Source organism: Miscanthus floridulus, chromosome 9 (assembly GCF_019320115.1).
Source record: "Miscanthus floridulus cultivar M001 chromosome 9, ASM1932011v1, whole genome shotgun sequence".
Lineage (NCBI taxonomy): Eukaryota > Viridiplantae > Streptophyta > Magnoliopsida > Poales > Poaceae > Miscanthus > Miscanthus floridulus.
The window spans coordinates 15,210,225-15,221,667 of NC_089588.1; the positions used below are offsets into that span (position 1 = coordinate 15,210,225).

General features: G+C 43.3%; 1 protein-coding gene across 3 annotated transcripts; it reads right to left on the reverse strand.

Moving 5' to 3' along the window:
• Positions 1-1,506: 1,506 nt before the first annotated feature.
• Positions 1,507-10,001, reverse strand: LOC136483467 (protein ZINC INDUCED FACILITATOR-LIKE 1-like). 3 transcript variants are annotated; one of them, XM_066480549.1, is made up of 17 exons: positions 9,497-10,001; positions 5,673-5,713; positions 5,437-5,497; positions 5,223-5,325; positions 4,996-5,098; positions 4,855-4,908; positions 4,709-4,771; positions 4,558-4,607; positions 4,403-4,478; positions 4,103-4,303; positions 3,540-3,627; positions 3,190-3,275; positions 3,000-3,107; positions 2,605-2,649; positions 2,421-2,509; positions 2,015-2,058; positions 1,507-1,916 (listed from the first exon to the last, which is right to left on the reverse strand). In XM_066480549.1, exons 1-17 carry the CDS (start codon positions 9,717-9,719, stop codon positions 1,813-1,815), a joined length of 1,539 nt encoding a protein of 512 aa, XP_066336646.1. In that variant the 5' UTR covers positions 9,720-10,001; the 3' UTR covers positions 1,507-1,812. The 3 variants fall into 3 exon arrangements, with proteins under 3 accessions (XP_066336646.1, XP_066336647.1, XP_066336648.1); XM_066480550.1 differs by lacking the exon at positions 9,497-10,001 and adding an exon at positions 6,944-7,694; XM_066480551.1 differs by lacking the exon at positions 5,673-5,713 and having other exon boundaries at positions 9,497-9,518.
• Between the last annotated feature and the right edge of the window lie 1,442 nt (positions 10,002-11,443).

The following is an 11,443-nucleotide window of genomic DNA, read 5'->3' on the forward strand; positions in this document are numbered from 1 at the left end:
ATGCTTATCTATTATAATTATAACTATTATTATATATACCACTTAAAAAACGAGACGAGGTTTCGTCCACAGCTTCTTCGTGTGCGCGCCCGCCCGACGCTGGATTGAGTCCGTCTCGGTTCTCTCCCTTCCATGAAAATTCGATCCGTGCGCGTACACACGGACACGAGCTCGCCTCGGCACCGTTTGGTAGCGCTCCCAGAGGCGCGTCGCCCTGCTCCCTGCTCCCTGCTCCCTGCTCCCTGCTCAGATGTGTGCGCGACCACGCAAGCGGGGAAGACGGTCGCTGTCACAGACGCAGAGAAAGAAGCCGTGGGGCGCAGCCGTCGAGATAGGCGCGGCCGCGGCCACCCGGCACGGAGAAGGAGTTGCCGGGCGCGGCCGCCGAGCAGGGACACACGGCGACGGCCATCGGAGATTTGGCGTTGAGGGCGAAGGAGTCTTTTCTTCAACGAGGGCTTCTTCCTCACCGATGCGGCTGCCGCGCTCTCGCATGCGCTCGCTGCTGTGGTCGCTGCCGCGTGGTTGCCGTTGCATGCGCCCGCGCCGTCCGCTGCCACGCGCTCGCCGATGTGCTGCTAAGCTCAACGCTGGCGCGCCGCGCCACCACGCGCCTGTCTGCGAGCACCCCTGCCACGCCGCGGATGAGCTCAATCAGCACCTGTGCTGCCTGGACTTCATGTGCGAGCACACAGCGAGAAGAGCATGGACAGGCCTGATCAGCAAATTTTACTAATTTGACTTCACGTCAAATTAGTAAAATTCTTCATTGACTCATTGTAGATGTGGGCAAAAATTTGTGGCCCCGGTGTAACGCACGGACATGTATCTAGTATAAAAATATTAACATCTGTAATGCCAAATGGATTCGCTATCAATACATATTCAATATGAATTTGATAAAACCAATTTGACATTGTAGATGTTCATGTATTTTATAAACGTGATCAAAGTTAAAAGAAGTTTTTCTATAAACAAAATTATTACTCAAAAAACATAACAAATTTAAGATTGATATACTGAGGTTCCTATCTTTGGGGACGCCTCTTTGGCAACGGGGCGTGAAACCGACAGGGCATCCAGACTGTAGCGTCACTTGGGTGGACAGTGGGACGCTACACGGCTGCTGCAGAGCTTGCGTTCAACGGATGCTCAAAAAACAAAAACAAAAAAGCTTGCGTTCAACGAGCCATCCAGTCTATGATGGACGACTAGGGTTGAACCTCAGCTTCAAACAAGGTTGAAAAATTCGTTGTGCCGCCAAAGCATAGCAGTTCCTCACCTGCAGAAGAAGGCTGTCATGTGCTCCAAGCTGGGTCTCATTTGCTAAAAGGGCCAAGCTACAATTTTTGCGTCAACAGTTTTAGAATTCCCTCCCTTTTTCTATCTAAAAAAAACATTGCATTTTTTTTTTGCCCATCCCATAGTCTCTTCATTGTGTTTCTGACATGATGCAAAAGGTTACTCTGAAGAATTAAGAGAATCCAACAACCAGATAAACAAGAAGGGTACAAATGGCTACTAATTTCATTTCCAACAAATAATTTTGAGTCGCTGAACCTTACATTATTACTACTTACAGCGCAGTAACTCTCGATCCATGGCCACATTTACCACCTACATGTGCATTTCCTATGCAGAAATGCTGATACTACATACATCACTTACAATTAAAAGTACACAGTTCTTGCTTCTTCCTAGGTCTCTGTAGACCTTCGCGGCGCAAGGGTGTGCTTTCACCTTCTCATCACTTGTACAGCCGTACACGATGAAATTTGAATATCCCAAAACTTTTATAGTTCATTCAGAGAACTATCTGCTATCCAATTGCTCTGGTACTGCCAGAAAGGGTTTGAATGTGAGGAGAAGCCCAACCAGCTCGACGATGTTCAAGAGGAAGAAAACCATCTGATCACCTGTATGAGTGGAGCAAGGAAACTTAGGCGAGAGAAGTGCCAAAAAGAATACGAAATGGATCTGGAATTTTTTTCTCAAAAAATGTAACAAATTTTACCTGGAAAGAAAAAGGCATGCTGGCGTTTCTGTGCCCACGAGAACCTGTATTCATACACAAACAATCAGGTGCTAGATCCAATGCACAGTACATCTCAGCATTCCTACTTTTGGTGCTGAATAGCAGCTGTGGAGCACTAGTTAAATTTTCAAAATGGCAAAATTGCTAAATTAGAAGTACAAATGCACCTCAGCCTTCCTACTTGTGAAGCTTAAATTTAGCAACAGTGGACCACTAGTTATCAAAATACACAGCACCTCAGGACTCAAACATTTGAAGCTTCAAGCACATTCCATTTAAGCATAGTTGCCAAAGCAGTAATGTGGATAGCAAGTTTATTTAAACTAAAACCATAAGGGTTCGTACAGAAAATTAAGGGTAGCTGTAAGGATCAGATTATACTCACACAATGCCAGCTCCTGCTGGAGCAAGTGCCTTGAAAAAGGACATCCCTGTCATGGACAGTCCATTTGCAGCTCCTCTTTGGTCCTGAGGCTGTTATTAATTGCATGGCCATCAGTCAATCACAGATTAGCAGGACAGATGTTTTAAAATATTTTTGAAATTGAACTGAATAAATTGATACATACCACAGCATTATTTTGAAGGATGAAAGTGCCTGTAATGATGGTAACCTAATATTGCACACCAATGATGAAAATAGTTAAAATCAAATAAACTTCAATACAGCAAGAAAAAATAAATAGCAAGAACCCTTATTCTTCAAAAGGAAAAAAAGGTGTGATCTCCTATGTTATGGGCAAGTACACATGATCACTTTTTTTTTGGAGGAATTTTAAGTACACATGATCTACACGGCTGATATTTGCCAACCATCTGCAGTAACTACAGAGTTTATTTTCTTTTCCTTTCTTCAGAGCAGAGTAATTTTAGACTCTCTAAATGTACCAAAATTGCCGTCTATGTACTTATTTGAATCTGAAAGTTCAAACAAGTATGAAAAGATACAAAAAAAAAAACTCACAGCAAGATTATTCTTTATCACTGACGCAATATTCAAAATGATTGATAATCCAGGGTCTGACAGGTATGTCATGTAGGGGTAGGCAAAGAGGATAGGTATGCACAGGATCTGCAAGGTCAAGCACAGCAGTTAAGATATGCAGCGAGAACAGAAGGAATTCAATAATTAAATAACGAAATATTTTACTCACAGCTGCAATTCGAGAAGATTTGATAGGCCCAAGAACCTTATTGATACTAGGATATAGAAAGAGTTGATATACAAGAAGACTGGCACCTGAAATGGAAGATGTAAACTACTGTAAATGCTGGTATGACAAATAACAAAAAATTGGTGCACGAAGTTTTAGGAACCACAATGATGGAACTGGACTGATGACAAAATTTGAAGATTATGTTCAGCGTCAGGGAATGATTAAGTTTTCTCTTTTTTGGTATACAGGTCAAAAGGTGAGTAGGTACAATTATATATAGTACATGAACTTTAGACAACAATGCGTTTCTGCACGTTAATGACGCTAACAACAGTGAGAAAATTTACCTGAGATTGCAAGAACTTGACCAACATCCTCAGATGATAAACTCAGTCCACCATACTTCTTGTCACTTTCAGCCCATAGAGAGAACACCTAGAGTTAGTTTTTATTAGTGCTCCGAAACATGCTAGAATTTCCTCTAGATAGGTACCGTAAATCTGTAATAGAGAGCACACAGCATACATCTACATAACTTGTGGTAGCTTTCTAATAAATAAAGTAACACAACAGTTATATGTTGGTACAGAAGGATATATGTACGATGTAAAACAAGAAGAAATAACAGATATTCACAGCAATGCAAACCACCCTTAGGCTGCAAGACAATTTTTTCTTGGCTGACAGCAACCGATGTTTATTAGGATCCATGTTAAAATTCTACTTACAGACGCAATATTCAAATAACTAGTTAGCAAAATAGATATACCATAGTTTAGAGTAAATCCTTCTAGTCTTGAATAGAGTAATTATGTTCATAACATGCATTAATTCTACTAAGCTTGTTAAAGCATAGTACTCAAAAGTTCCAAAACTTCAGTGTCATAACTAACAAACAAAAAGCAAATACCTCTGTGTAAGCCATGTCATGGAAGGAGAAGATGCAATAGACAATTATTGATGACATCAATGGCCAATTCCTGAATAGGCTCTTCTTAGTATCTAAACTACCACTTTCTTCAACCTTTTCTTTTGAATCAATCAGATGGGCCTCCAAAGCTTCAATGTTCTGACTTCTATTTTCATGAACTTTGTGCTTGTGCAAAGTCTCCTAAAATGTATCGTGAGATGCTTTAAGATGGGCAGGGGAGGAATCAAAATTTGGTTCAAAAGGTATGGAAATGGTTAATGAATAAACAATCCCACATACCGGCATCCATATGCAGCTTATGAGAACAGCAGCAGCAAAGATTGATGTGCATAAGCATGGTAAGAAATATGGGAACCTGACAAGTTTCCATACAAAATAAGTACTCTGTAAGTGAATTATTTGAGATTATCAAGTTTTGCTATGTGAAAAGATACCTTCCAAAGATTGAGTCAGTTGAAAAGACAGTTGGAAAATTTTCTGCAGGCTGCCACATAGTTAACCAGATTAGGATCGACAATTAGATATAATTTAAGATTGTTAAAGAAGAGCATTTTTTGGATTTGAAGAAAAAAATAAAAGAAGTACCTGTGCAAGATAACCTCCAAGAGCAGGACCAATAATGAGACCTATTCCCCATGCTGTGCTGACCTAAAATTACAAGAAGGTGAATTTCAAAATCATTGAAATAAGAAAATACATAGTAGCAAATCAATATAAAATTTGTATATTACAAGTGATAGTGCTAACGCTTCATGTTCAGGTCGGCAAACTTCAATGGCATAAGCCTGTACAAAATCGGGTATCAAGTTACTAATGATATGTGTATATCACATCTATCTTCTAACACAAAAGAACTCACAAATTCACTATACCTTTATTGGTCCAAGTAAACCATTTAAAGCACCAAGCAGAAATCGCGTAGCTATTGCCATCCAATAGTTGACACTGAGACCAAACAATGTATTGAACACAACCCTGGGACATTAAAAAGATTTAACTCAGAGACTCAATTATTTGAATAAGAAAAGGACAGGAGTAAACAAGTGCACAGTTAGTCATCATTTCGTTTTACATAGAATGGAGGTAAAATGTTACTAACACAGAGGAAATGCCAAACACGACAACAGGTTTCCTCCCGATACGGTCAGCTGCTATTCCCCAGGCTGTTGAAGTCAAGCATCTACCAAACATAAATGAGGCACCTGGAAACATCCAGCATATGGAGTTGCTCATCTCAATCACAAGACATTAACCATTTGTGAAAACCAAACAAAACCATGGTGAACTTGAATGAGCAATTCGTCAAAACTAACCTACGAAACCAGCGTAGAACCCAATATCTTCTGTTCTTTTAGCAACCCCCAGATCTCTTATCTGTAAAATAGTAAGAGAAGACATGAACACTTATTAGGTAAAGGCACTTAACTTGCACTGGCAAAGGAGAGAGGCATAAAAAATCAGCATCATTGTACTGGCTGATTAATTATTTGGGATATAACATAAAGCCCTGAAAGAATAACCAGAAAAGGAGAACAAAATATATACATACCATAAAATACAAGAACGGAAACAGCGATGATATCGGTAAAGCTGAAAACAAATAAGAAAAATCAGAAACAGTAAAGTCCAATGGGTGATATTTATTGAAAGAAGAAAGGGAGTGAAAAGGATAGGAATTATATAACAACATAGAAAAAAATGTCAATCATGCATGTTTCCGTCGGCCACAAGTGCTGGCACACAGATGTGTTGAAAGCTAGTTCAGTAAATGGTGACTAAGAAACCATTGAATAAGATCTGAGAGAAGCGCTCAGGCACTCATAAAACTTCAGCTATAATAAAGATTGAATATAAAAAAAAAATCACCCATGAATTTAAGGATTGAGAAATGATGAAGAATTAATGTATCATCAGTACGCATAAAATTCTTACTATGTCGCAGCTGTTGCTTACTTGGAACAATCTGAAAATTTTCAGTAAATAAACAGGCATTACATTTCAAAGGAAACTGAATGCCGCGACTTTCTGTAAGGTGTGTGTACGTGCTTCCCCTGGCAGTGAATCTCCACAGAAGTTTTCTGCTAACTTAAATGAGTTGCTCACACGGACAGTGCTCCGAAGCTCAATGAATTCGCTGTCTTAGTTAAAATTAAGGAGAAAGTGTCCACCTAGCTAACTAGCGCCTAATGACACCATATAGCGGCAGGCTACCTTACCTAATATTGCCGTTACACGATCATCATCGATAGTGCACCCAGCTAGTAGCATTGGAAAGAAAAGCAAACTGGATATGACACGACGACGCTGCCATTGTCTCATTGGATGCATATATCTTGAGACAGTAGATAGAATCCAATTGTGTTTGCTTACTCATAGTCTATTGCAGCTAAACTATAGAGCGAGGGGACAAGGAGCCTTCCAAGTATGGCAACAAAAGAAAGAAACACAGAAATTGCATCGCTGTTGTCACGCACACAGGATGTACAGTCCCCCCCTAGTAGTGAATGAATATGACACTTTGGCACGCACAACTGACCATGGCATGGATCTACATATATATCGACAACATGCCCATTGGGAAATTTAATTTTAATGTGTGCGCACTACATACGGTTGACATTCGCCTACACAGGTCATGGAATTCTCGGGTGATTGGGGGGCAAAAATTAAGAATCTTTCCCGGAATCTAGTGTACAGGGCTGAAGCAGAACAATAACGAGACAAGAGAAGGCAGAGGCAGAGCAACGCAAGGAGCAAAAGAATCTAATCCGAGAATGAATGGCGGTACGCCGTACGCGCGCGGCAGCGGTCAAGACGTACCGGCGGTGAGGGAGATGATCCAGATGTAGAGGAACTCGCGGTACGGCTTGGCGTTCCGGAGCCGGAGGTCCTCCTTCCTCCGGTCGTACGCGCAGCCGGGGCACTCCATTTCCGGGCGGTCGTCGGCCTTGTCGCCGTCGTTGCTGCGCAGCAAGGGCGACGCGGGCCGCGCGCCGCGCTCCTCCTCGTCAGCCATTGGCGGTGGCGAGGGCTTCCGACCTTCCCTTCCTTGGTCACCTACTCCCACAATGCCAATGGCCAGCCAGGCGCCCAGGCCGGACAAGGAACGCAAATGGATGGATTGGGCAGACAACGAACGAGCACCAATGGATCGGTGGTGCTACATAGTGCGTACAGATGGAGGCGAGTGGCGTCGTTCGTCGTCCATGCCCGTTTCCCTCCGCGTTCCGTTCCGTTCCGTGCCGTCCCGTCCCAGGCATCCGTGCTGGTGGTGGGTGGGAGGTAGGGGACCCGGACCCCAACCCAACCAAGACGGAGGGAGGCGCTGATTCGCGTCGGGAACTGGGCATCACCTTTGGCTCACCGGTCACGGGCGGGGGGTGGTGGTAGCTGATTCGTGTGGTGTGGACGGCTGCATGGGACGGCGCGCGACCTCTGTTTCTCTTCCTCCTCCGGTCCCCGGAGTGACCTACCCCTGTCCCTTGGAGGAGAAGGACACACTGACTGGGGCCCCAACCCCGAATACATCACGCCATGGGCTTGGCTCAAAGCGCAGGTTGGACGGAGCATCAATGCTGTATGTACAAGTTGTTGTGAGCGAGCGGCAATGCTGTGCGATAGTACATGCTGATGGTGGCGGTTGGCAAGTACTAGTACTACACTCCTACTACTACCGAAGAAGAAAGAAATGGACGAATAGATGGATGGAGATGGCAGAAACTATTTTTTTTTTTTGAACTAGTTGCTACTTCACTAGGAGACGTGATTTGACCCGGTGCTGCTGCTGCATGCGTCCAGTACTAATTTCATTTGATTATAGTTACAATTAAGTACATGACGCATCTACTCCCCTCCTCCTACGTGGATGGCTCGCCGCAATTCGCTGGCGGCTTTGACGGAGCTAAAGTCTAGTGGAGGGAGAAACAGACCGCCTGTTCGCTGGTTAATTTTTAGACTGGTTTAGACTGACTGGTACTGGTTTGTTGTGAGAGGAAAATACTATTGTCTAATTGGTTTGGGCTGGCTGAAACCAACAAGCGAACATGATGAGAGAGAATTCATGGCTGGTTCCGCCTCTGCTTGAATTCATGGCCAAACGTGTCTGCATTCATACGGTGGTTTTGTTACTTATATTACTCCCTCCTCCGTCCGTACAAGAGAACGTGCAATTATAGCACAATATTACGTTTTAGTATCTTAAGTTTAATTAATTATAGATAAATAAGTATCAATATTTATAATATCAAATAAATATTATTAGATTAATTACGAAATGTATTTTTATAATAAATTAGTTTAGTGCCATAAATATGAATAATATTCGCTAAAAACTTATTCAAACATGAACTACCTTTTCTAGCACGTAACTCATAGTTGCATGTTTCCTGCGAAGAGGGAGTATATTATTGTTATTTGCGCAGCAGCGCTCAAGGAGTACATAATTAACCTTTGCATGCGCAGCCAGCACAATAATGATGAGTTATGAGTACCGCTAGACCAAGACAGCTAGCTGCGAGCCGAGAGGGGCGAGGATGCATGCATGCATGTACCGGAGGTAGTAAAGCTGAACCAGAAAACCCCACAACAGATCCAGGTTTTGATTTTGATGGACGGCGGCACGGACACGGATGCTGTTACGGTGTCATGCATGTGACGGACTGTGTGCTCTCGCTGTTGGATCGGACGGAATCAGAGATGCCAAAATCCGACTTGCCCATCGCGACTGCAGACTGCTCCTTCCTCCTCGCTCGCTCGCTGGAATTTCCTTACTTCCTTCCACACAGCTTCCGATCCTCTGGACCATTCCCGTCGATCGGCGAGCGTTTTATTTTATATTATTCCGTGTGGTTTTCTTAATTAATTGCAATGTCACGTCGTGTAATTAATTGCATTGCGACGCACGGGATTTTAACCAAACCCAATCATACTACTTGGCGTTCCAGGGCTTGCACAATTAAAGAAAAAAGCATGGAACATGATCGGTTAAGGCAAAATTGTTAGCTGGAGCTATAAAACAGATAGCTTAAAATTAGAGCATCTCCAAGAGACTCTCTATATTCTCTCTACGGATTTTGACGAAAAACTATCCCCTGACAGTTTCTCTAATCTCTATATTCTCTCTATAGATTTTGACGAAAAACTATCCCCTGACAGTTTCTCTAAATGATTATCAAGTAGCCATCTTCATTCCCTGCGTGGATGGCTCGCCGCAATTCGCTGACGGCTTTGACGGCCGGGCAATATATCGATCCAAGGCAAGCACGTACATACGCATGGCAGGCGCAGATCCAGGTTTTTTTTTTTTTTTTGATTGCAACAGATCGAGGTGTACAAACATGAGATGGCGTGGCGATGATTGGCGGGAGAGCGTACCTGTGCAGAGGGTGACGATCCAGACGTAGAGGAAGTTGGCGTAGGGGATGCCCGGGTTCGCCGCCTTGTGCCGGTCCACGGCGCACCCTGGGCACCCGTCCACGTAGTAGTACCCGCCGCCCGCCTCCGACGCCTCCGCCTCCGCCGCGGCCGACGTCTTCTCCAGCAACGGCGCCGCCGCCGCCGCCGACTGCTGCTCCGCCGAGTCTCCCCGACCCATCATATCGATCGATGGATGGAATCGAATGCCGCGCGCGCTCAGTCTGGCTGCCTACTCGATCAGATCGCTATACTCGGTAGTAGCTAGCTACTGCACATGCGCGCAGCTACACGGCGTGGCCCTACCACTGCGTGCCTGCCTGCCTGCCTGCTGCAAAAGCTGAGACGACGACGAGCGAGACCCACGTACAGCTCCCTCGCCCGCTATATATGGATGATGGAGCAGCTTTCTTTTTTAACAGCACAGAGCGAGAAAGAAAGGAAGAGTACTCCTAGTTTTTTTTTTTCTTTTGACAACAGAAAAGAGTACCCCTCCTAGTTGTTTGTTTGTTCCTTGGATGGAGCCCGCTGCTACTATCGCTAGAATGGCCACACGTGACTGCTACTTCCGTAGCGCTCAAGTAGCATGCGCAGGCCGGCAGCACAATGATGAGTACCATAGACGACCAAAACATCCATCGACAGGGGGGTGAGGAGGAGGGTTCATGTTTACTGTAGCATCGTCACGTGTTAATCATGGGTTAATTAAGTTTAATAGATTCGTCTCACGATGCAATTAGTTTTATAATTAGCTTATGTTTAATCCTTCTAATTGACGTCTAAACGTTCGGTGTGAAGGTACTATCAAACATCCACCCACAGCGTATCCAGGTTTTGGTTTTGATGATGGACGGCGGCACCGCACGGCAGCAGCAGAGGACGACGACACGGATTGCTGGTACGGCGGTATCATCGTGCACGTGACGTAAAATATTTGTTAATTTCATTGACGACGACGACACGGATTGCTGGTCGTGGTAGGTGTTGGATCGGAGATCGATGCCAAATCCCACTTGCCCATTGCTACTCGCTGGCCTGCTTGCTTGGCTTCAGTTCCGTACTACTGTCTATGTTCGTGAATATATGTCGAGAAACAAATTGAACTAAATATATATTAAAAAATATTAATATTTATGATATATATAATTAATATTATTAGAAAGATATTTAAATTTAGTTTTTTTTAATAAATTTAGTTGGAGATACAAATATTACATATATTTTTGATAAATTAAATCAAACTTACGGCATACACCAACTACGACAGTTATTTTAGGACCGAGGAGTACTTCCTTCCGCACAGTTTCCTATCCTCTGGGCTATTCTCGTCGATCTGCGAAAGCTTTATATTATCCCACGTGGTTTCTTAATTACAACACCAGCGTGCTTTTAATGACTTTTTGGATTTTTAGATACTTTTTATTTATTTGATTTCATTTGGCATTATTCAAACAATCAAAGAACGACCTTTTTTGAAAATTATGTGATAGAACCAATAACCCTGCTACTTCGCGTCCGGGGCTTGTTTCCACAATTCCACTTTTGAAGGAACAAGTGTAATCAGATTGGATCAGCTAGAGCTAATTATTAGTCACAAAAAAGCTAGAGCTAATTTTTATTAGTCGAAGCTATAAAATAGATATTTGCAAGACATGTTTTGATGAACTAGAACTAGTGATTAGTTGACCTAGTGATTAGCTGACTAGTGATTAGTCCAACCATGTTTGGATCCACTAGCTATAGCTAACAAAGCATGTTCGCTTATTGGTTTCAGCCAGGACTTATCAGCCAGCCAACAGTGTTTTCCTCTCACAACAAACCAGCACTAGCCGAGCTTATCAGCCCAAAAACCAACTAGCGAACAGGCTGTATATACCTATCTCCAGATGTGCCGGAACACCTCCTGCT